This window comes from Podarcis raffonei, chromosome 6 (assembly GCF_027172205.1).
Source record: "Podarcis raffonei isolate rPodRaf1 chromosome 6, rPodRaf1.pri, whole genome shotgun sequence".
In the NCBI taxonomy this organism is placed as follows: domain Eukaryota; kingdom Metazoa; phylum Chordata; class Lepidosauria; order Squamata; family Lacertidae; genus Podarcis; species Podarcis raffonei.
This window is the reverse complement of record NC_070607.1, coordinates 34950011-34974594: the sequence shown is the minus strand read 5'-3', so window position 1 is coordinate 34974594 and position 24584 is coordinate 34950011. Positions and strand designations below refer to the sequence as shown.

At 42.6% G+C, this 24584-nt stretch overlaps 1 protein-coding gene across 3 annotated transcripts; it reads left to right on the top strand.

Annotated features, from left to right (window-relative positions):
• Positions 1-107: 107 nt before the first annotated feature.
• LHX8 (LIM homeobox 8) lies at positions 108-21881 on the top strand. 3 transcript variants are annotated; one of them, XM_053392038.1, is made up of 9 exons: positions 109-566; positions 3369-3470; positions 4000-4167; positions 9942-10063; positions 13828-14048; positions 15633-15736; positions 18757-18852; positions 19394-19577; positions 20997-21881. In XM_053392038.1, exons 1-9 carry the CDS (start codon positions 486-488, stop codon positions 21071-21073), a joined length of 1155 nt encoding a protein of 384 aa, XP_053248013.1. In that variant the 5' UTR covers positions 109-485; the 3' UTR covers positions 21074-21881. The 3 variants fall into 3 exon arrangements, with proteins under 3 accessions (XP_053248015.1, XP_053248013.1, XP_053248014.1); XM_053392039.1 differs by lacking the exon at positions 109-566 and adding an exon at positions 579-1704; XM_053392040.1 differs by lacking the exon at positions 18757-18852 and having other exon boundaries at positions 108-566.
• Positions 21882-24584: the final 2703 nt, after the last annotated feature.

The following is a 24584-nucleotide window of genomic DNA, read 5'->3' as shown; positions in this document are numbered from 1 at the left end:
ACTAATCCAAAGTTAGCATACTCCTGTGCTTCTCTCCCCACCCCCGACACACACACTTCTCCTTATATATATATATATTAAAAAACCCGCTCCCTGGAGCGCGCTTGCTTGTAGCGATAAAGATCTGAACATGTACAGAAGGCGGGTTTTACACGAGGAGGTGAGGCTCCAGCAGCCAGCCAAGAGGCTTTTGCGGGAAGAGGTTCCACCCACTTGAAAACAAAACTTTCCCCCCCTCCAGGGTCTGACATCAGTGGAGTCGGGTAGGGAGCTCGGGAAGAGGGAAGCGGAGAAGACGAGGGGGAGCAAGGACTGGAGGCCGACGAGGAGGGCCGGGCGTTGGCTATCTCCTCCTTGATACTTTTCGAAACTCGCCCAAGTCGCTTTTTTCCTTTTTTTCCTTTTTCTCCTGCGCGGAAAGGGAGGGAGTGGGGGCTCCGTCCTTTCTGGAGTTGGTATGTGAGGAGCGCTCGCAGCCCAGTGCCATGTATTGGAAGAGCAACCAGATGTTTGTGTGTAAACTGGACGACAAAGACGTGCCTGCGCTTCGCCTCGCGACGGAAAAGGTGAGCCCGCTGCCTCTTCTTCCCCCTGCGAAGACGAGAGACCCTTTTCCTTAAGCGGATTGCCTCCCTCGCAGTCTGTGTAAAAGTGGAGTGGATCCGAATTTGCCCCCAGAGATACCAGCTGCTATGCCCTTTGCTCCGGAGTAGTTTCATTTCATTGCAGCGGGGGGCGAATATTTCGCGTTAAGCGGTTTGCTCATCGCAGCTTAAGACCCGTCCAGGAATTCCCCCCCCAATGTTATTTTAATTATATTTCGTAATTTTGTAAAGTATCCCCACCCCCACCCCTCCTCTTCCTTTGAAATGCGCTTTTTCGTGTGGTGGAAGCGCTTTCCCCTTCCACTCCTGAAGGCAAATTGGCACGGTTCCACCTAACGTCTGTAAGCGCTTGACACCCTTTACTTGGTGTGTCTGTGTGTGGAAAGCTTCGGGGGGTTTTTTTGTTTGTTTTTTAACTGTAGATCTAAAATATAAACAAATACCTGAATTTCCAGCTGAAAAGGGGAAAAAAGAAATAAAGAAAAGCGCGCGCGAGCACACGAAAACAAGTTTAGTAGGAAACGTCTGCAGGGGAAGGAGAGAAATCGAATATTTGGTGCACGGAGGACTGACACCGCTTCCACTTCTTACGAAGGACGCCGCTTCGACTTCATACAACGGAGTAGTCCCTTAAGGCATCGCTGGCTTTTGAGGATTTTTTTTTACCGTGCCCCGATTTCGCTTCGAACTGTCCCTAAAGCAAGCGGGTGACAGACGTGAGGCTTGCATGACCTACTTTTTCTTTTGGTGCCAACTCAAACCGTTTAGAATTGAAGAATCTGCATTGAGTTTATCAGAACTGATGGGAGCTCGCGGCCGGTCCACCCACCAACGCATCCATACATCCCTCCGTGTCGGCAGCATAATTTAGAGGGGGTGGGCAAGTCTTTTCGTTGCTGCTGCTCAGCAGTTGGTAGCCAGGAGTCCTTTGCAAACCACCCAAGGACTTGCCAGCAGACTCGTATCTGCCTCCCGTTCACCCCTCTTTTAAAAGGCAGTTAATTCCAGCGGTTTTGGGTCCCCCCCGTACATCTGTGGCGATCGGCGCGGTCAGAATCCTCCAAACTAGCTCGGCTGCCTTCGATGGGGCTACTCCGGGGTAAGTGATCGCAAGCAGCCTTAAACCAGACCACGAGCCAAACCTTCAAGGGCCGCCGCATTTCCTAGTCTCTGTTCAAGGAATTCTAAAAATGAATGCAATATACTTATTCACTGGAATCATAAAACCGTAGAGCTGGAAGGGACCCCTGGCCTGGGGGTCATCTAGGCTAACCCCCTCGCAATGCAGGAATTTCAGCTAAAGCACCCATGACAGATGGAAATAGAAGCCTTGCTTGAGCCAAAACGAAAAGACATTTAAACCAGAGCAAATTGTTTGCAAGGGCTCGAGTAGAGCCTGTTGGGTTGGGGTTGGCTTTTTAAGGGTTCTGGGGGATAGTGCCCCCCTTTTTGCTGTAACCTTCCTGCCTCTTTCCATTGTGCTTTATACTGCTTACCTGCGCATGGGAAATGTCAAATCGTGCGCTGCATCTATAGACGCCGGTGGGAAGCAAGTCCCATAGAAACATGCAGGGTTGGCTTCTGTGTAGGCCCGGGACGGTGGATGGCGCGCAGCCTCTTCCGTCGCAAAGATCTCGGCAAAGCAAGGAGCCGGTGGACTAGCTGCAACCCGGATAAAATTATTACGCGGGGTCAGGAATGTATCCCCGAAACTAGCTCTGCCTCCTTCCACGAGGCTACTCTGGGCAGACCCATTTATACCCCGGATCGGGGCGCTCTAGATCGGGTTGGGCTCCGTTTCGCCCCGGCCCCGGCGCCCAATGGTCAGGGATAATGTAGGAGGGCGCAGTGCCCGCTACTCCGCTCCAGATGATCTCTCTCACATTTCATCTTGGCGATTCAGGTGGATCGGACATGCATCGCCCACATTCACTGACATCTTAACCGCTGGGATTGCGGGGTAATTAATCCGCATCGAGGTGGCATCCCTTGCCAGGGAGCAAAGCTCCATTGGAAACAGTAATCGGGTTCAGGATTGCATTGCGACTTTGCGGGCTTGACGGGCCGAGGGTCGCCCTCCGCCGGCTTTGTTCCGCGCGCCTAATGGAGGCGAGCGCAGCGCCCTGGCGGAGTTGGCGCGAGCGCTTTTGTCCCTCGCCTCGCTCGGCCTCGGCCGCGCCAAACGGCTTCATCAAGCGCGCGCCCTCCCTCCAAATTGGCCAAGGGGGCCATTGTGTTTAATGACCCCCCGAATTAAATTCAGCTGGCTGGTTTCTATTCTCCTCCTTTCTCTTCTGGTGACGTTCCCTTCTTCCTCTTCCCCCCTTTTTTTGTGCCCTCAGCTTAACGAAATAAATAAATCCTCGAGTCTAAGCAGCAGCCCCTCGGCCTGTTGACTTCGGCTCGAGTGCTTAAGTGGCAATTTACACCTCGGAGGCCCCAAGCTGGAATTGGCAAGGCGGGCTCTAATTGCGGAGGGTATTTGGAGGCCGCGCAAGCTGAGGCATTTTCATTTAAATCGTGCCCGGCACGAGCGCCGGGCGGGCGAGGTCTTGGGCTGCTGCTGGAGGAGCGGCAATTAGTGCTCAAGGGCCCCATTGAAGCGCTTATGCCTCGGGGCCGACTTCGCCCCCTAATTGCCGCCGTTTAGTTTTGGCTGGAGGGGAGGGAAGGATGGTCGGCAGCCCCTCTTTCCTTCTCCTATGACGAGCCTCAGTTTTCGGCGGCCTTCGGCGAGCTTAGCCGTCTGGTCTTTCTTCGCAGTTCCCGAGGCTCATGGCTGAGGAGTGTGGGCGAGTAGCAGTAGCAGCGGCGGCGGCGACCGCGACTGGGAGAAGACGGAAAAGCGCGGGAGAGACGGGCCTGGTAAGTCAGCGAGACGCGGGTGGGATGGAGCGACGAGAAACGGACTTTCCTCCTAGTCCGTGAAGGGAGCTGAAGGAGAGACGGCGTGTCTGAGGCGACAGGGGACTCTTTGTGTGTGGGCAGCGCGAGAAAGGCCGGAACGGGGCATTAGCCGGCGGCCAGGCGGGCGCGTGGCTTCGCAGTCTCTCCCACCTGCCCCGACCTTCAGGTCGGGTTGGCTTCTCTTCTGAGGGAGATTTGTGAGGGCGAAGGGGCACAAACACGAAGGGCGCCAGGCAGAGAATATTCAACCGCAGGAGGAACTGAGGGGGAGCTCCTCTCACTACTATCGGTTATTTTATCAATAGTATTGACGGGGAACCTGGGCCGAGGCGGCTGGTTTGAGGGAGCGCTCGCCCTGGCAGCTGGGTCTAATGATTGGGCGGCGGGGAGAGGACGATAGTTACCTCGGAGAGGCTCCTGAGGGAAACAGGCCCGTGGGGAGGGGTCGCAGGCCCGTGTGTATTAATCCGCTCGTGTCCGTGTGCAGGTGAGCCCCGAGGTTGCCGGAGACGAGGATTCGTGCTCGCCGTCCACCCCGCTCTCGCCCTCTTCGTCTTCTCCGCGCTCGCTGAATTCGGGCCCGGGCGGATGCGCGCCCAGCAAGTGCATCTGCAGCAGCTGCGGCCAGGAGATAATCGACAAGTACCTTCTGAAGGTGAGTTGGAGGGCCTTGCAAGTCTGGGCCTTGGAGCGGGAAATGAATGGGCTTCGAGCTCACAGTTGGGGCTTCAAGGAAGGCCAATCTGTCCGCCAGGAGCCCAGATTTTTTGCTCTCCTGAAAGGATCACCTCCTGATAGACACTCGGGACGACGAGAGATTGTGCTTTCCAGCAGGTGATCAAAAGTTACTTAAAACGCACGCTTCTTGGGTCAATAGTACCTTTTGAACGAGTTTGTTTTTTTAAAAGCTCTTTTGCAGGAAAACACTTCCAAAAAGTACTGCTAGAAAATGCTATGGGCCTTTGCAGAGGTTTTCCACGCTGCTCCTAGAATTGAAGTAACTTGTTTCACTTTACTTGGATATTTAAGAAATCTAAAAGCTGAAATCACTACAGATTTAAGGAGATTTGCTCACTAAATTTGCAACACTATTTCTTTGCAGTCACAATTTGTTTCCTTGACTACTGGGCTACTCTTAACCTTTGGTGTTATATTTAGGATCATTTGTTTAGTGCACATATTTGCTACAAAACAGGGGCACTGTTTTGACAAATTCAAACTCAGAATTATGTTGCAGGTTTTAAAAGCTGCCTTACTCAAGTGAAGTTTCCTCTTCGGCTTATAAATGTCATATGTGCACTAGATCATGGGTTAGTAGCCACTAATCAAAACTGAAGTCTGGTTTTGTTGTAAAAAGCCAGATAATTTGGATTTCACAATCATTAGACTGTCTTGAGTTTGTCAGTAGATTTCTGTAAGAGGCTCCAAATCTGGGCCATGCTGAAACTAGGAAATAGCTTAATTTTTCCCTGCTCACTCCTGAAGTGTCTTAAATACCACTTTACAAACACAATACAATAAATGTCTACCTAGGAGCTTACTTCATTGGCTGCAATAGGACTTACTCTCAGGTTAATGTGTGTAGAATTGCAGTATTCAATAGCATCCATACTTTTAAAATCTGAAGTGGAAAGTTAAATATAAACAAATCTGGAAGCATAATGCAGAGTCACTTGTTGTAAAATGCATATATTTTATCCTGCTGTTTGGTTCATGAAATGGTGCCTTAGTAAAAGGTCTTCTCCTGGCTGAATATAAAATTTAAATTATTCATCTGACCTGGCCAGATAATCTAAGGAGGTTGTGTGTTCAAAATAGATTGCACTTGCAGTATTAGGAATAAATGTGTTCCATTGCTTTAAGCTTGCTGGAGACATAAAAGTAAATTACCAGTTTTCAAAATTTGGATGAAGAAACACTATTTCTGAAATCCCCAGTGATCATAACCACCAGCGCAGAAAACAAATCTCAATTAGATATGTATTTTCTTGTGGTGCTTTTAATTTCTGGCACCTCAAAAAAAAAAAAAAACCCACACAAAAAACCCCCAACCCAACCTGAAATTACATTTGATATTCTTACTTAATATTTGATTATAATTGTAATATTATATGGATGGGCTTATGGAGGTGCAACTGCCGGCTTCTGTATTTGAAAGGAGATTAGTCTGTATCTTTCTCTTTCTTCCTTTTTTGTTTGCCAGAAGTTCTGTGATTGCCTGGCAGCTAATGTAGGAATTTAGGAAGCAGGCATGAAACAAGATTTTAAAGATAATTTTTGGGTTTATCTTGCCAACATGGTACATTGGGGAAATTATTGTGTGTGAGCGTTGCAGTATATCTGCACACAGAATATGGGAGTGGATATTTGTCATCTGAAGTTTGGTATAACACAGGCATAGGCAAACTCGGCCCTCCAGATGTTTTGGGACTACAACTCCCATCATCCCTGACCACTGTTCCTGTTTGCTATAATATTTATACCCCACCAATCTGGCTGGGCTTCCCCAGCCACTCTGGATGGCTTCCAACAAAATAATAAAAATCCAATAATGCATCATACATTAAAAGCTTCCCTAAACAGGGCTGCCTTCAGATGTCTTCTAAAAGTCTGGTAGTTGTTGTTCTCTTTGACATCTGGTGGGAGGGTGTTCCACAGGACGGGTGCCACTACTGAGAAGGCCCTCTGCCTGGTTTCCTGTAACTTGGCTTCTCGCAGTGAGGGAATTGCCAGAAGGCCCTCAGCGCTGGACCTCAGTGTCCAGGCAGAACGATGGGGGTGGAGACGCTCCTTCAGATATACTGGACTGAGGCGGCTGCTACTACTACTACAACATTTGGACCCCACCTTTTCTCCAAGGAGCTCAAGCTCATGTATATGATTCTCCCCCCTTCCTTTTCTCTCTCACAACAATCCGGTGAGGTAGGTTAGGCTGAGAGTTTGTGATTGGCACAGGGCCACCTAGTGAGCTTCATGACCAAGTGGGGATTAAAATCCTAGTCTTCCAGATCATAGTCAAACACTTGAATGAAGAGTGAACCCTTAGCATAAAACGGCTTGAGGTCCCCAAAAATGTTTCCAACTGCTGATTAAAAAGTAACATGATGCAGACTGCAAGGATAAAATGGTAATACTACATAGGACTATTAATTGTTTATGCTGCAGATCAAACTTGTGATGATTAGGCTGCATCTGGAGTTCTGTGTCCAGTTGTGGGTGCCGCACATCAAGAGGTCCAAGCTGGAGGGTGCTCGGAGGAGAGCAATCCATATATCAAAGTGGGTCTAGATACCGAATCCTATGAGGAATGGTTGAAAGAGCTGGTTGTGTTTAGCCGCCCTAGAAGAAAGACTATTAATGGGAGACGTGAGGCTGTTGTGCAAGACGGAGTGAAATTGCAATTGTACAGCATTAGAAGAAACCTCTTGAGCTGTTCAGCGCTGTAGCATGGTTCCTTGGGAGCTGATGGACTCTTCTTCATTGGAGGCATTGGGAAGTTGGAGCAGATGATTTCGGGGACCCTTGAAGCTCTGTGCTTCTTTGACTTCAGTTGTTATGAACATGTTCCGTAGCCCTCCGTACTGCTGCTCCTAGCACTGATGGTGAAGTCAGAGAGAGAGAATGATGCTTGTTTGTGAATTAGGTAGTTAATCTTTTTCACTGATGTGACTTTGTTTCCAACTCGGGGAAAACAATGTGGCAAATACTCTTTCCCTCTTCCCATTATTGAAGAAACAAACACAGGAGTGTTGCATTGTAGCTTACTGGTAAATTCTTCTAGCGTGGGGAATATGTTTATACAGTTACAGCAAATACCACTGACAATCGACAATGGTAAACTCTGCAAGCAGGGTTCAATTGCAGTTGGTAGGATTGTTTATGCTGTTTCAAGGCTTAGGCAATGTTGTTTATGTATCTTTTGTGTACATCGTGCTCATTTCAGAAGGTCATGGTAAGTCAGTTACGTGACTGTTATGTGATCAAAGGTAGTTCAAAACTGTATTCAAAACTCCAAACTTTCAGTTACAACACTGCACCTTAAACAACAGAGAACTTTAAAAATTCATTTTTTAAACCAATACAGTGATGAATTACCATCAAGGACTATTAGTTTTCCTTCAGCATCTGACTTCACTGATTTGATCATCCCTCTAACTTTATCAAACGTTAAATTCTTGTTTCATAGGGTTTCTTTAGTAAGGCTGTTGGCATTTTTGAAATGGCTTAGTGGACAACTAATATATCTATTTAGTGTTCTGTATCTTGGGTTATTACCAAATCGCCAAGTGACAATCGATTGAGCTACAAATTTTCTGAAAACTTTATTCTTGCTATTAAAACTTAGTACAGTGGTTCACCAAGTGGATGGTATCTCCCCGGGGAGGACGGGACTAAGAGGCGTGGGGGTAAGGGTGGGTGCTGGCGTTATGCCACTCCAAAGCCTTTGATTGCTTCTTTACAAAGGCCTGGCTAGAGCACTAGAGCAAAAAACACCACCTTGGTATTTCATGTTTTATTGCTCTTATCACTTTCAAAGCCATTTCCTTTGGTCACATTTGTTTTTATTTGCAATTCTGAATTGTTGCAAGGTACCCAATCATTGGTAATAGGTAACTGATTCCCTTACTGTATATCTGTGATAGGTGAAAGTTTGTGTTTGTTTGGTAAGTAGCTACATATAAATATTTTAGGCTATAGATTTCATTCACCCTTTTGTTTTTATTAATAATGCAATAAAAAAAGTTCATGCAATATTGTTTGCTATATATGCTTTAAATTACAAGCTTAGAGTTTATGAATTCATTTTTTATATTTTCAGAATAAATATAAAATTACTACTGTTTTGAGTTTTACTGTGTTATCATCTTTGGTGGGTTGTGCAAACCACTGTTTTGAATAATGCTTTTTATAAGATAGGCTATAGAGGGCACTGGGGATGAGTTGAAGAAAGCAATGGGGCAAAGTTTGAGAGCCACTGATCTAGCAGAGGATTAAAGCATGTCTGTTCACACAATTCACTCTGATTGTGTCTATTACCTTGTCAGCACAAGTAATAAATGCAGCTAGGATATAGTTTGCTATGTGATAAACTACAACAATTGCACATCGGTTGTTTGGTTTGAGAGCATGGATCATTCATCAACTCCATCATTTAATGTAGCCAAGCAAGCTAACCTCCACTACGGTTGTGAATGATCCATGGTAAGTTTCATAATAAGCAAGAAGCTGAATAAGTGTTTCACTTTCTCATGCTTTAAATGGTAAGCTCTGCAGGGCAACTTCACCCCTTAAGTGCAGTTCAAGGTGATATGGTGTCAGCTAATACTGCCTTTCTGGATTAAACAGCTCCATAGTCATCCGTGCTATGTTGCCCTCTTCCCATAATGTTCTGTTAAACCTTACACAAACACTTATTCTAAAGGCTAGAATAACTTGAATAACTTGAATATAAACTTGTGTCCAAAGTCTTGACTAGCTTTTGACTTGGGGCATGTTTGTGCTAGCTCATTTTCGTGTGATATGTCGTTGAAAATTGTTCAAGTAAAGGCTACACCTTTATATTTTTATTCTGTCACCCTTGTTATAGCCTGACCAGCAGGGGTGGTGTTGGAGGAGGCCTATGGGAGCTTCACCCTCCAGAATACTTGCCCCTTCTCTACCTTTTAGAAGCTTGTTTTATTACTTTGCAGTATATCTGTTTGCTATGTAAGCAAAGGTAAATTACCAGTGAGACTCCAGCCACTTGCAGTCTTAATTCTCCCAGAGGCAAATTAAACCCTGAGAGCAGGAGCTAGTTTGTGTGTTTCCTTCTGAAAGGTACCTTAAAATCACATCTTTACATTTAAATCAGAATTTGTATGTTTGGCCTCTGCCTCAAGTCCTTTATGCCCATGCTGACTTACGAATACTTATTGCTCATTTGCATGAAAATAAATAACCCATTGCTGCTAACTTATTTATTCAGGTGAATTGTGTGAGCAGGACTGGAAAATCAACAGAACCACCCCCTCGAATAAAATTGGGGAATACCAGGAACAAAACAGCTCTCTCTTAAGATGCTTTTGTGCTGTTCTGTTCGGTCACTGTAGATGCACAGTCCCCCTGGGGAGAGAAGCTGTTTCTGGATTTCCACAAGTGGCTTTTCTTCCTTGCATTAAACAGAGCTCTGGCATGACTCATTTGTGTCAGTAGGGCTTGTAGTGGAGAACTTCTTGATGAATTGTGCCCCTCTTGGGTGTAAAATTATTACTATTATTACTACTACTAGTAGTAGTATTATAAATTCCATTTGTGATTGCTTTTTAGATCTGTGGATTCTCACACTTGAGAGTCCTAAGTATTACTGTGAACTTTATTTCTTCAAGCCCTGTTTATATAGTTTGCTTAAATCACTGCTACCGAATGTAAAATTTCTTTCTCCTTTCATAGGTAAATGACTTGTGCTGGCATGTGCGGTGTCTCTCTTGCAGTGTATGTAGGACTTCTTTGGGAAGACACACCAGCTGCTATATCAAAGACAAAGATGTTTTCTGCAAACTAGACTATTTCAGGTATACTATGCTTTATTTACGTATGTGTTTATTGCATGTATGCATCAACTTTCTGTCAAAGCATTCTAGGTGGTTTATAATATGAAACTATGAAATGTAAAACTGTCCCTATTGGAGGGGGTCAGTCAACTGGAGCAGACCTGATGTTGTTTGCCTCCCTCCATCGCTCTTCTTTAGTCTTATAGGGCAGGTGGTATCTTGTAATTACAAAATACTAAGATTATGACAGTAGACCCATGGATTTTTGTGTTTTATGTGCATGGACACATCCTAGTACAAAGAGGGCTTATTTGCACAGCAGTGCTCATGACTGAAACACACTATTGGCTGAGCTGGCAAGAACTGTTGGAAGTTGAGCCCAACGATACCCAAAAAGGACACAGGTTCCCCATCCCTGCTTTAGTGTCATTTGGTAGCCATTATTAGGCTACTTTCTGGGTAGCTGCTCTTGAACCATTCCCTTTCCATCTTCTTGTCCTCTTAATTTTTTTAAATTGAAAAATGTTTATTTTTAGTTATTTAAAAAAATCTGAAAAAAATATGGCCCTCACAAAACAAGCAAAACCTGCAGCATTCATGCCAGAAATTGGGAAACCAAATAAATCTTTTTAGGAACAGTTCCCCTTCTTAATTTAAGGATTGCATAACTCAAAGTAGGTATACAACAAGCGGACCACAGGCTGGACCATACTCAAAGCTGAGTATTTTGCAGTCCATCTAACAGCAGAATCTTATGCATATCCTATGTATTTTAAATGGAACTCACTTTTAAATGGAACTCAATTAAAGGATTGTAGCCTATTTCTCCCATTGAGCTAACAAAGTGCTTAATGTCACTTGCATATATCCTGACTCAAAGAATTGCTGCAGAAGATCTGTTAGATAGATAGATAGATAGATAGATAGATAGATAGATAGATAGATATAGATAGATAGCGTCATGGGGTGGTCTGGGATAGAGCATGGCTGGAAGAGTGTAGTTATCTGGAATTACTTGCAATCTGATGAAATCAATCTCAATATTATAACTTCAAAAAATGTTTTCGATTAAGCCCTACTGCCATCTTCCTGTTTCCATCTACTCTCGCAAACTGCAATTGTTTCCTCCAGAAGGAAAGTATTTCTGTTGCATGCCAACACTTTGGGGAGTAAACTACTCCCGTTTCTTCTTTGCAGACCAAGATAAAACATGGAAATACTTTGCTGGTAGAGTAAGCTACTGCCATTGAAGGTGTAAGGAGAAACTCACCCTTTGTTATCTAAAGTGCTTGGGGTTTCTGACTGTAATAAAAGTACCTGGCCTTTCATCCTGAATAACACCTAATATGTCTGTTGAAAAGTCAGGAGAAAGAACTTGGAAACAGTTTTTAAAACTGACTATCAGATCCATGAAGTCTACAGATGTGAAACTGTGAGGTGCTCTTCAGAAATACACCAAGTGCTCACTTGCATTGATTTTTTGACATTGTTTTGTACACTGGTGAGAGTAATAGAATTAATTCTCAACATCTTCCCATTCTCAGCTCATTTGTCCTTCTGTTTCAGTGCCAACGATGGAGGGGAATAGTGTCTAAACAGCAGAAAAATATTGTAGTAAAATGGCTCTAGTCAGACTCTTGCCATTATAATGCTTTAGTAACAATTCATTTGGATTACTGCAATGCACTCTACTTGGGCATTCATTTGGTGCAGAATTCTGCTATCTGCTTTCACAACATTCACCTAACTGTTACCATATTTTTCGCCCTATAGGGTGCACCTAGTTTTTTTTTTGGGGGGGAATTATTTCCCCCCAGGCGCGGGGCTGGGACGGGGGAAGCCCGAGCTTCCCCCGACCCCAGCCCCCAAAACAGGCTGCTATCCGCAAGCCTAGGGAGCCCGGCAGGAACTCCCGCGGGCTCCCAAGGCTTGCGGATAGCTTCCTGAAGCCTGGAGAGCGAGAGGGGTCGGTGCGCACCGACCCCTCTTGCTCTCCAGGCTTCAGCGAAAGCCTGCATTCGCCCCATAGGACACACACACATTTCCCCTTCATTTTTGGAGGGGAAAAAGTGTGTCCTGTAGGGCGAAAAATACGGTAATTTCCAAATTACATTTGAGGGCCTTCTCAGGGGTGGTGCCCACCCTGTGGAATGCCCTGTCAAGGAAATAAACAACTATCTGACTTTTATCTGAAAGCAGCCCTGTTTAGGGAAGCTTTTAATGTTTGATATTTTATTCTGTTTTTAATCTCTTGGGAGCCGCCCAGAGTGGCTGGGGAAATGCAGCAGGATGGGCAGGGTATAAATAATTTATTATTATTATTATTATTATTATTATTATTATTATTATTATTATTGCTATTTATTTAGCTTTCACACAACTGGAACTAAAGTGGAGTATAGTGTCCTCATTTCCATGTTTTTTTTATAAACAGATCGTCCTCCTGCCCCCAAAAGCCAATAACGCAGAAATGAGCACAAAGCTTGCACTATTTTCCACCATAGTTCCAAAAGTGGCTTATGTGTGAAAATGCAAATATAATATGGAACTTAATAGTCATTAAAATGGAATGAACCCCCATGTGAATGCAGCCTGTATTGCAAACGTCCCATCCCCCCCGCTTTTTACCTCTTTAATGCCCTAAATGGCCTAGGCCAGGGGTCGGTTTACCTTGCCTGGGCTGGATTCTCACCTGCGATTTCCGGCATCTGCGTGTGCGCAGACATGATTTCCGGTGCTGCAGAAGTGAGTCCCCACACCGCGCTGCGCTGGTTTAGCACAGTGCTCCAGGACTCGCCAAGCGGGCAGCTCAGTTCTGGGGTGGCTTGTGGGCCAGTTAAACAGCCAGTGTGGGCCGCACATTGCCGACCTCTGGCCTAGGCTCTTTGTACCTGAAAGAGCAGCTGTTCTCTGCATATTTCCCTCCATTGCCTGAGCTAAAGAGGGGAAACGCTACTATGGCTTCCCTCTGTTGTTTTTTTTTTCATAGTTTGATGGAGCAAAGTAGGCCTTGATGGTTCCACTGACTCTTAGAACTTAGCCCAGAGGTATCTATCCACCTCACAAGAATATCACATTCTTTTGGTTACTTGTCTAAGCCGACTGCTGAAAAAACTTTCCATGGTGTTGCCTAGCTATATGGACTGTTCCTGCTGAGTTATGATGCACTTATTTTGTAGTTTCATTGCTGCTTTTGTGCTGGGCTTTTTATTGCACAAAGTTTTGTGTATTAAACATTAGTTGCCCTCCTATTTTTCTTAATGGTAATAAATTATCATCTCCTGGACACAGAGTGGTAATATATGTATGGAGTAAGGAGGAATATCCTATACCTTTTTAAAAGAAAGCTATAGAATAAAAAGGTGTAGGGTACTGCCTGACTCAACACCTTTCTGACTTGGATAGCAAGTATTAAACACAATTTTTTAAAAAGATACCCCTGCTGCATCAAGATATAATCTCGCGTAACACCATGTGTATGACATAACAGGGCTCCTGGGCTGACTTGCCTCAAAGCGGTATGACTTGTCCTTATGAGATCTCTATTCCCACAAGAATACATAAGGGAACGTCATCTCAAAAGTTCAAACATTAATTGCAAAGTCAGGCAATCCTCCTTTTTTTCTGAAGCAGTTGAGTAGAACTTAAGCAAATCCCAGCTTTCAATGAGACTAGTAGCATTTATGATGAACTTCATAATACCCGTAATGTAGCTTTATAATCGAACTTGAGTGGCAGTTGTATGATGAATGGCTGCTATTTTCTCTTCCCTTCTTTTGTTACAGACGGTATGGAACTCGTTGTTCTCGCTGCGGCAGGCATATCCATTCCACTGACTGGGTCCGAAGAGCTAAGGGAAATGTGTATCACCTGGCATGCTTTGCCTGCTTCTCCTGCAAAAGGCAGCTTTCCACAGGGGAGGAGTTTGCTTTGGTGGAAGAGAAAGTCCTCTGTAGGGTACATTATGACTGCATGTTGGATAATCTGAAACGAGAAGTTGAAAATGGTAACTCTCCTTCTTGATGTTAGGTCCCTAGGCTGTATTCCTTTTTTTGTTTGTTTGTTTCATGTGGAGGGAAAAACACACACACACCCCAGTAGGTTCTGGAAACCAGATTAACTTGATCATTTTCTCTGTAACTAATGTATAAATGTAGCATGCATGCAATTGCATGAGGAGTTGGTCACCTGTAGTTTTCACTCTTGTTCTAAGGAGCATTTTACCTCTCCTCTGCTTTCCTCCAGTGTTTTTAATCTGTGGCATTGGCAAAGTAAAATTCTCCATGCCACACAGGCCACTTCAGATTGCCATAATTGCTTGTAGGTGGATGCTAGTGGTGCTATGTTTGCACTTCATTAAAAAAAGGGGAGGCACCACTGTTGCTCCTGAAGTTTGCAGATTTTTCAAAGCATGGTATCCCAAGTCCATTACAGTGGTACCTCGGGTTACATACGCTTCAGGTTAAATATGCTTCAGGTTACAGACTCCACTAACCCAGAAATATTACCTCGGGTTAAGAACTTTGCTTCAGGATGAAAACAGAAATTGTGCAGTGGCAGCGCGGCAGCAGGAGGAGGCCCCATTAGCTAAAGTGGTGCTTCAGGTTAAGAACAGTTTCAGGTTAAGAACGGACCTCCGGAACGAATTAAGTACGTAACCAGAGGTACCACTGTACATGTTTGTCCTTCCCAAGCAATGTAGTTCCATTTGATCCACAGTTGCGAAGAAGTGGTGTAGTAAACATTTCTCATTGGGCGGATAGAGTTACACTGTAACTCAAACCCCCTTTGTGACCGGTTTTGGGGGTGGGAGTTGGATTGTCTATCATTTTCCCATACTCTCCTCAGAACCATCCCTCCCACTCAATGTGCTAGTTGGAGGAAGGGGCCAGCAGCAAGATCTCTGTTGGTGGCAGACTGTGGAGAGCTCCATAATGGAGTGTTACTGGGTTGGGGAAGGGCTGGGTTCACCCTGGATCTGCTGGACCCTGAGCCAACTCCACTACCATCACATGATGGCTCAATTGATGCACCAGCTCTGCCATAGCAACTTTCATGCTCCCTCTTCCCATTCCACACCAGCCAGTGTGAATGGCAAGGCTTTGCCGGTGACTCTGCTTCTCCTTTTAAGCTCTACTGCTCCCCACTTGGGATTTGGATTGTAGTTTAAATGATCTGAATTTAGCCCTTGACAAGAACTATAAGGAGCTTGATTTTTTTTTATGTCCATAGCATTTAGCATTCTTTCTCTCTACTCGATTCAGAATAAAACTGGTTTTTAATCAAGGCCATGTCATATTCCTGTTTGGTGGTTCATGGACTCTCTTCCTACACCTCTCCCCCGCCCAAAATAAAAATGAAGGCCTGCGCTTGCAGCCAGGACCCTGATCTGAAACATGCTTAAAAAATCGAATACCAAATCTGGTACAAACTCAAGATAATTATGTAGAGTTGCAAAATAATGAAAAATTGATAATTCCATATTCAAGTATATCCTTAATACAAGAAGTCTATTTTAGCATAACGTCTGTAACTAATGACTGGTGTTGGTACTGTCAAAACTTCGACTTTGTCTTCTTTTTAATTTCAGGTAATGGTATCAGTATGGAAGGTGCATTGCTAACAGAACAAGACATTAATCACCCAAAACCAGCAAAAAGGGCGCGGACCAGTTTCACAGCAGATCAGCTTCAGGTAGAGCCCTGGCATGGTACAATGCCTCTAATGAAATACAGCTGTGGGTTGTTGGGGTGGGGTGGGAGGGGGGAAGATAATGACTTTATGCTCTGCATCACTTAATAATTATATTAAATATAGCTGGTTATGAAGAAATTCTCTCCACTGCAGATATTTCTCCTGGTGTCAAAGGCACAGCATGTTTCTGGAATATTCTTGCAAGTGTTAGCTGTTGTTCCATGTGAAATAGTTACTCTTCAGCGTTTCTGTTTCCCAGAAGGCAGCTGGTAATTCTGTAAAGTGGAAATGTAAATGCTGATCTGTTTTGACTACTTGATGAAATTCATTAAACCAGACATTTCCATCACTACACATAATTATAATAGGAGACTAAATAGTTTCAGTTCTGTGTAACATGAAGAGAAGTCCTAGAAAATGTGCAGAATATAACTTTACAGGAAACAGATATTTTCAGTGTCTTGCATTTCACCATAGCTGCCAAACCCAAGTGGCAATCAAAACCATGGCTCTTCAGCACAGGCATCACTGTCAAGTTCAGATAAGCAGAGGCTGAAGCTTAGCAATGGTGGGGTCAGTATGAACTTTGCAAAACTGATGTCTTTGTGCTCCGGGGGGGGGGGGATTCTCCTATGCTACCCCTGAGTTCCGTTAACTACTTTTATTCTGTGGTAGATAAACTTGCAGTTCCTTATCACAACCACTCTAGCACCTGCCTATTTCCACTTTCTGCTTTATAATTCATTCTTGTTCAGTAGCTTAGTACCTTTGCTGCCATATAAGCATAAATAAATCCTATGCGCATTGAATCTTAAGTTGCCCCTTTTAAGGCAAAATGCCAACTTCCACATTGCTTTACAATCTCTTAAAATTAAAAGCAGTCTAATAAAACAGGATTAGGTACATTTCTATTGATAAAAAACAATTAGAAAGCAAAAATTGAACAGAAAAAGGGGGAAATTAATCTAAAGTTTGCTGGCATAAAAGTTTTCAGTTCCTATTCAAAATATTTATTTCTGGTGTACTGGTATTTCTGGTATTACTTACATATGTGGGAAATAACCTAATTTTGGATCCTAACATCCACATTATTATGTGTATATAAAAGTGGCTGTTTAAGTTTTTAGGTGAGAAGCAATGGCCTGTCTGTTCAGAATGTTAAAATTGCCTTCCATATAGTCCTAGACATGTCCACTTAGATGTAAGCCCACTGAGTTCTGTGAGGCTTACTGACATGTAAACAGGCATAAGACAGCAGCCTTAATGTTGCAACAGGTAGTGCAATGGATACACAGGAAACTCCATATGTACAGCAGAGCTTTTAGCCCTCAAAACAGCTTTTCCTCACCTCTACCAGCATCTGTTAAATAATACCACAGGAGCTTCAGACACGCAGTATTTGAAGTTTTGCTCAGGCGATACAACATAGGTTCGCTTCAGCAGATTCAGGAAAGCACTTGCGTGTGCATAAACAGGTGTTTTGATCTGAGCCATAGGACTATTTATGCACTGAGTCTAGTTCAGGGGTCAGCAAACTTTTTCAGCAGGGGGCCGGTCCACTGTTCCTCAGACCTTGTGGGGGGCTGGACTATATTGGGGGGGGGGAGAATGAATTCCTATGCCCCACAAATAACCCAGAGATGCATTTTAAATAAAAGGACACATTCTACTCATGTAAAAACATGCTGATTCCAGGACCGCCCACGGGCCAGATCTGGCCCCCTGGCCTTAGTTTGCCTACCCATGGTTTAGGTCTTCTACTTTTAAAGTTGTAAACAGCACCTCTTTTTTTCCACATCTAAAAATACCAAATAATATTTAGGTAGCAAACATTTAATTGCCTTAAACACATGTAATACTTTTTAATTTGGAGTTATTATTTGGCAATTTCCTCAAAGGACTGCAGTGGTTAATGGAATTGACAAGAATCTCATTTCCTTGCCCTTTATAGGAGTAGGAATATTTTATGCATGAAAATTCACTCATGTAGCTCTGGGTTCAGCCCATTGTGTTGCATCTAGAAAGGAAGGGGAAGTCCAGTTACAATTTATATAAGTCATAACTTTGGGGTACTGATATCAACAACTGAATATTCAGTTGACTTGTCTACCCAGCCATCAGTAACTCCAGTAGTTTACAGCTAGGTGTAGAAGTATCTTGACTCAATTAAACTTCAATCCTTCCATACCAAAATGGCCATGAGGTTTTCATTCAAAAAATGTAAAGTAATGGCCCTTTATCTCTTTTATAATGTTCATCAGAAAAGGCTTATGGCATACTATAGTTTGTCTGTGCGTTCCTGAACTATCAGTGCAGAACTAGAGATCAAATTAACAATAATATACACTAATCAAAAAATCCACTTTCAACTTGAATAAGCTCCTGAAAGAAGTAGGGAAGAGTAAAAGCTAATTTTCAAAAATCATTTCACAGTAGGATTCACACAGTACACTTTTGGGCATGGTAACTTCACCAGGAGGTTACGTTTAACCATGCCCTGTGGTGTATATGTGCTATGAATGTGCCTTAATGCGCCTTGCCTTTGCAAAAATTAGTATAGCCATTTCTAATTTCTTCCATGTTCTGTTTCATACTAACATTGTTCATATTTGCAAACATTTTGTAAAGGAGGCCCTGATAGGGCAACAACTAGTTCTTGCCACATGAAGGTGCATTTTTGTAATACAAGTGTCACATAAAATGGATATGATCTGATTGAATAATGATGATGTCGTCACATGAAACCAGCTCTCAGTAACAAATGAGCTGGAATCTTGCTTTGATTTTTTTCTTTCTTTCACGTAATGTTGTATTCTAGTGCTGGAGCTAATCTGGTCATTGGGTTAGCTTAGCCTGCCTTGATGTGGTTTAGAAGTCTTTTATGTGGACAATGCACTCCTCAAAACTGCTGTTGGAGGTTGGAGCTATATGACTGCATCTTGTTTACTTATGCAGTCTGGCTAGTACATTAAAAAAAAATTACAGTTTAAAAATAAAAAAATACTTCTTGCATTTTCCAGGTAATGCAAGCACAGTTTGCTCAGGACAACAATCCAGATGCACAAACACTCCAAAAACTGGCAGAAAGAACAGGCTTGAGCAGGCGTGTGATACAGGTAACTGTACTGCAGTTACTTCACAAGTACTGTGAGCAGAGCTTCTCAGCAGCATAAAGCTCCAAAGAACAGTTTTTCTATTGATCAGTATTCCTTAGCTAGAGTAGACCTTGTGTGATGTCTTTTACAGCAGTCCTGAAGCATTGATTTTGTTTTTTTGTTTTGTTGTTTCTTTAGGAAGAAAATGCACATCTAATGTCTTCCATCACATACTTTCACATTGCTGAAGGAACATAATTTAGGGTTGTCTTGCATGTGCCAGCAGCAATGTGAGTGATTAGTGACCCGTGGTGAACACTGACACCAGGAGCCCATGTTAGAAGCTCCCCCAACTTGTTGGTTGTACTAAAGTTCGATGTATCTTATTTTTAATTTGGGTCTACCTGGCCTCAGTAAAGAGCACACACAGGGAAAAAGTTGCACTGGCATTTATATGGAAGAGGCCCTCAATGGTTTTAAATACTTTGTTTCTTTGATGTAGTTAAATGCCAGATAACGAATACGATGTGCATCTTTTTGTGTCTTTCCATTTTGTGCCTAGGTGTGGTTTCAAAACTGCAGAGCACGCCACAAGAAACACGTTAGCCCCAATCACTCTTCGTCTACTCCTATTACAACAGTCCAGCCTTCCAGGCTTTCTCCACCAATGTTAGAAGAAATGGGCTACTCGGCCTATGTACCCCAGGATGCGACAATGCTAAATGCTCTGCATAATTTCATGGATGGTAGGTACAGTAGCATGCGATAATTACTTCATAGACTTGAGAGAAGAAAATGTGAAATGCACCCTTTTGCTCAGGGTTGGGCACCATGCAACCCACAGGCAGCCCAAAAAAAAGACATACTCATTCTTGTGTCTGGTATTCTTGGGAAATTCTTGTACTGTTTTTCTGTGTTTGATTGGAATATTTTGTAAATTTTATTGTTTATATTGTTTGCCACCTTGTGAGACTTTTTCTAAAAGGCAGGATAGAAATTTGTTAGATGACAAATACATTCTAGCTTTTCAGGTTGTTGTCCCTAGTACTCTGCTGCAGAGAGAGGTTGATAAAAAATATTTTGCTTGGAAAGCAAGCAAAAACTCTCCATGTATTCTCTGTGCTCATGATAGCATATAGCCCATAAGTCGGGATGTCAAAGCTGTTGGTTTTGCTTCCGTGTGTGCAGAGGTACACCATACCTTTTTTGTTTTGTTTGGCAAGTTCTGGTCCCTAGTTTGGGGAAATAAGTGATAGCCTTGCATAAGCTTAGGCCTTTTGCGTGTTATGGCTTTTTTTTTTTTTGACCATGCCTTTGAAACTGACAATATCTCGGGCTCTTTATTGTAGCAGAGGATCTCTGAATAATGACCCACAGATCTTTCCTCCCCAAATTACATTTTCATGCTCACCTTTTTACATTTAAAAATGTTCACAATTCTTTCTTTTTTTTAATGCATGTTCTTATGGACTTCTGTACGGGAATGCTGTATTCAAAACTTTATGGGGGGAAAATACTCTTTATATAGCACTTAAAGTTCACCACAATTCTGTTATCCTGCATACACAAAAGGTTTATGTCAAGCTAGAAACTTTTCCTTAAATCGAAAGGAAGAAAGCCTAATTAGACAGAGTTTAAATAGCTTTCATCTTTCAAATAAGGCTTTATTGTAAAGGGCTTCATATTATAATAAAGCAAGCCTCGTGACATCTTAAATGCTATGAAATCTTTAGTGAGCCATAAGCTTTAGGGAGCTGCAGATGCATCTGAAAAGTATTGTAGTTCACAATAGCTTGTGCCATAATGAAATTTGTGGCTCTTTAAGATACCACACAATTTTGTTGTCGTTTTGCTGCAATGGGCCCATTTTATGCATAGTTTTGAACTGTATTCAGTGGGATTAGGCATTTTTGTAATAAGATACCTTCCTCACAAACTGCAAAGTTGTATGTATAAAAGAGTTCATCTGGAAACAGGCACTGCCCAGGGTATAAAGACATGGGGGGGGGCACTGTCATTCTAGAAATGAGCGCTAGTACCAGCTGGTGAAATGGGTGCTGCTTGCTGGTATCCCAGCCATATCAGTGCAGTTGGGTTTGTACTCACAAGTAATATTTTTTTATACTTCTAGTTAGGCTGACCAGCAAATCTTTCTATTTTTGTAGCTCATTCACCTTCTGCTCTTGGACTCCAGCCTTTGCTACCCCATTCAATGACACAACTGCCGATAAGTCACAGTTAACTCATTTATTTCAGGGACATGAGACTAAAGAGGTACCCCTGAGATACCCACTGTACTTGTATTCAGTTTAAACTTTAAATGACATCCAAAGCATTTTGAAGACGATTTTGTTGCCCAGGTATGTAAGTATAGTTGGCCTGCAAGACACTTTTATGGCTTTCTCCATAAATATGTTTACAAGACTTATTAAAGAGAAACACCTTTTTTTTGTATTGTCTGGAAGTAGTCCATTCTAGCTATGTGTTTGTTTAATTTATTTATCATCAAAAGAGCACTTTGCTAAAAGACAGGACTGACAGTTGTGCAAAATGTTTACAATTCTTTGTGAAATTGTAGTTCATCATTAGTTTGTATCTGTAAGTTATTGCTATTAAAGTATTACTTGTATTTGAGTTACATGGAGCCTATACTTTGAAGATTATGTCCATGAGCTGGCAAAAGTTCAGTTGCCAGAATTCTCTAAATGACCTAAATAAAACCTTCTGTTGTAGCATGACTAGCAAACATATTATTGCGTTAATGGTATAATCTTGAGTATTTTACAATGGACAGCCTGATTCTATTAGTTGAACTTGTAAGGAAAGACACAGTAAGTGCTCTAAGTACATAAATATTTAATGAATTGGCAGCCTTCTCTGAACTGGTAGATGTGACATCCGACATGAAGTTACTTAACTATAAATGGTATTGAAATGTCAATGATACCCTTTATAACCTAGAGAACAGCTAACTGTGGCTACTTTAATATGTTTTGTTCATTTCACCCTGTTGGTTTGGATTCTTACAAAATATATTTCATGCTACACAATTTCCACAATGTCTTGTGTACTATGTTAAAAAGGCCAGGGCAGTCTTTAAACGGCCCGAGTGCAAAAGCTTGAACTTTGTTACAGTTTCATGCATATAGGTACATGTACGTACATCCATGTCTCTTCTTACTGTGAAAGATTAGAGGCTTACATACATCATATTTAAATACAACCACCCTGATCTAGTCAAGGGGGGGATATATACACTTGTTTATGTGAACAATGTGACTGAAACTAGTAGCCTCCAATCACTCTTGTCTTGGTGCTGTGTATATTTGCTGTGGCAAATTGTACATTTTTGGTTTTCCAAAACCTAAAGATGACAGGTGGAAGTGTCAGTGCCTGTGGTACACTGAGCCATGTTTGCCAATAGACAAGCTAGATACTACCTAGGGCTTCATTCTTTTAGGACCCTTGGCATCACTGAAGAGGAAAAGCCTCTCCTAAGATGTCTCCTCCTAACCATGCATGAACCATCTAAAACCACTTGTGCTGCTTGCTTCACAATTATGAGGATATCAGTACATTGACAGCTAAGTCTTCCATAAGCGAATCATGGAGGAATTCTCCCCCCCCCCCAGCAATTCCTCCTGCCTAAGCGCCATATATCTGCTCCAAAAGGTTGAGAACCCTCCATAGCAGATTTACATTTTCAGTGTAAATTTCTACACATTGCAGTGTTTTAACTATTACTGAACTGAATTTGGAGATGGGTCTTTTCCACCATGATTATGAGCATTTCAAATCTGCAGATTTCAAAGTTTGAATTCTGGAGCACTTTTGAAACAGCTCTTACCTTTGTTTTAGTATGTGAAAGTGGGAGAGCACAGCCATATATGTACTCATGTCAGTTCTTCAATGACTAGAAGAAGCTGCTGGAAATTGCAGCAAGCCAGAGTGGCTTGCTCTCTTCCCTGCCTCTTGGTGAGGATTCATCTTCTTGTGCTGGATCAGTGGTAGTGCTAAGGAAAGAATTGCTTCAGCTTCTACAGCAGGAGCTATACTCCATACTACTACAACCTCCTGGAGCACTTTCAAAGCAACCTTCATTGGTGGTAAGTTCTCATATTTAGGACACTTTTGTGTGCAAATGTTTCAAAGCAAAGGTAGGCCTTGGCCCGAGCAGCTTGCAGCATCTGAGCAGTTGCAGCCAACTTGAAGTCATGCAGCAGATGCTTTATTCCTCTGATCGTAACTGTATAATGGCGCCCTACGTAAAACAGCTGTGCTAAAATTACTTCCAAGGAGAGTAAGTTTCAGTATAAATTTTGTAAGTGTTGCAACTGTGAAGCTTGGACACACACTATTTTTGAGACTTCCTTTGTGTGTATTGGTTGTACTTGCTGAATTTTCACAAATGTTGAATGGCATCCAGTGGTTGTCTGAGCCAAGAGCAGCTTGGGCAGCCAACCTTCCTCTTTCTGTTCTCTCTCTGAATCTCATGCATCACCAAAAAGCTTATTCAGGATCCTCCCAGCCCTCTGGACAATGTGGGTTGTGTCATACAAGGCTGCAATGGAAGAAGAAAGTCACCTGAAATCTGGCAGAGCAATGGCTTGCCACTTCCCTCTGATGCAACTAGTTGCTGGCCTAAAACCCATCCATGTAAGGTAGCCATCTTGGATTTGACTTCTTCCGGCTTAGTGGTTCTTTAAAAAGAAACAAAACTGAGGACATCATGGAGATTGTACTTCTAGGTACTTTGATTCTCCCAGTCCTCAAAAACCTTTTTTTAAAAATGAAAACATATGCCACAATTTTATAAAGCGTCTGTACAATTTTTAAGCAATAAAACATGAAAAAAACTTTAAAAACAGTGCAAAGGGTAAATACTGTGATACCTAAATATCTGCATGTATTCTGAAATACATTAGTTTGCTGTCTTTCAGCATGATTCCTTTTTTAAGTTTGATCCCTTTCTAACCGATACTCATGATCCCATAATTGAGTGGAATAAGCAGTCTTTGCATGTAGTTGTCAGAGTATAATCTGACTTTTGAGAGTACAGCTTCAACAGGGCTCATGTGCAGGAACAAAAATGCTGGAAAATGCCTAAATTTATTCCTTAAAAAAAAGAGGCAATGATTAGTTGTTAGAAGCATGCGTAACAAGTGTTTTTCAAACTATTAGATGCTATCACACTGCTTTAGCAAGTTTTGTAAGAAAGTATGTTTGTAATGGTACCCAGAGACCACCCATTCCTAGAAAATGATTTGCAGTTTTAGTCCAATAGATCTGGTTCTAATAATTACAGATGCTATAATGGCTTGTAAGTAACCTTGCAAGGAAATATTGATTTAGAACCTGGTCTCTCTAATTCCATCCCATGTTTTAGAATTGTTCTGTGGTTGCTGCATACCATTATTTTACCCTGCCTTTCTCTATAGTCGTGCAATGAAGTGTGCATGGGTAACCAACTGAGACTTCAGATTTCACATAGAGAAGTTAGATTTGGTCTGACTTTCATCATATATTTCCATTCAGAGTTCATTATTCTGGTTCCTGGCCAACCAGCATCAACTAATCCCTCTTGCTGTTACATGTATGTCACACTTGGTCATAATTTAGGCAAACTGAGTAGTCAGGGGAGAAAAAACACAACTTCCCATAGGGTAAATTAGCAATGCTCTCACGCTATGCACCTCCAGATTTGCAAAAGCCGCCAGAATGAAACAATGTGAGCGTGGGAAGTTGGGTTGAGG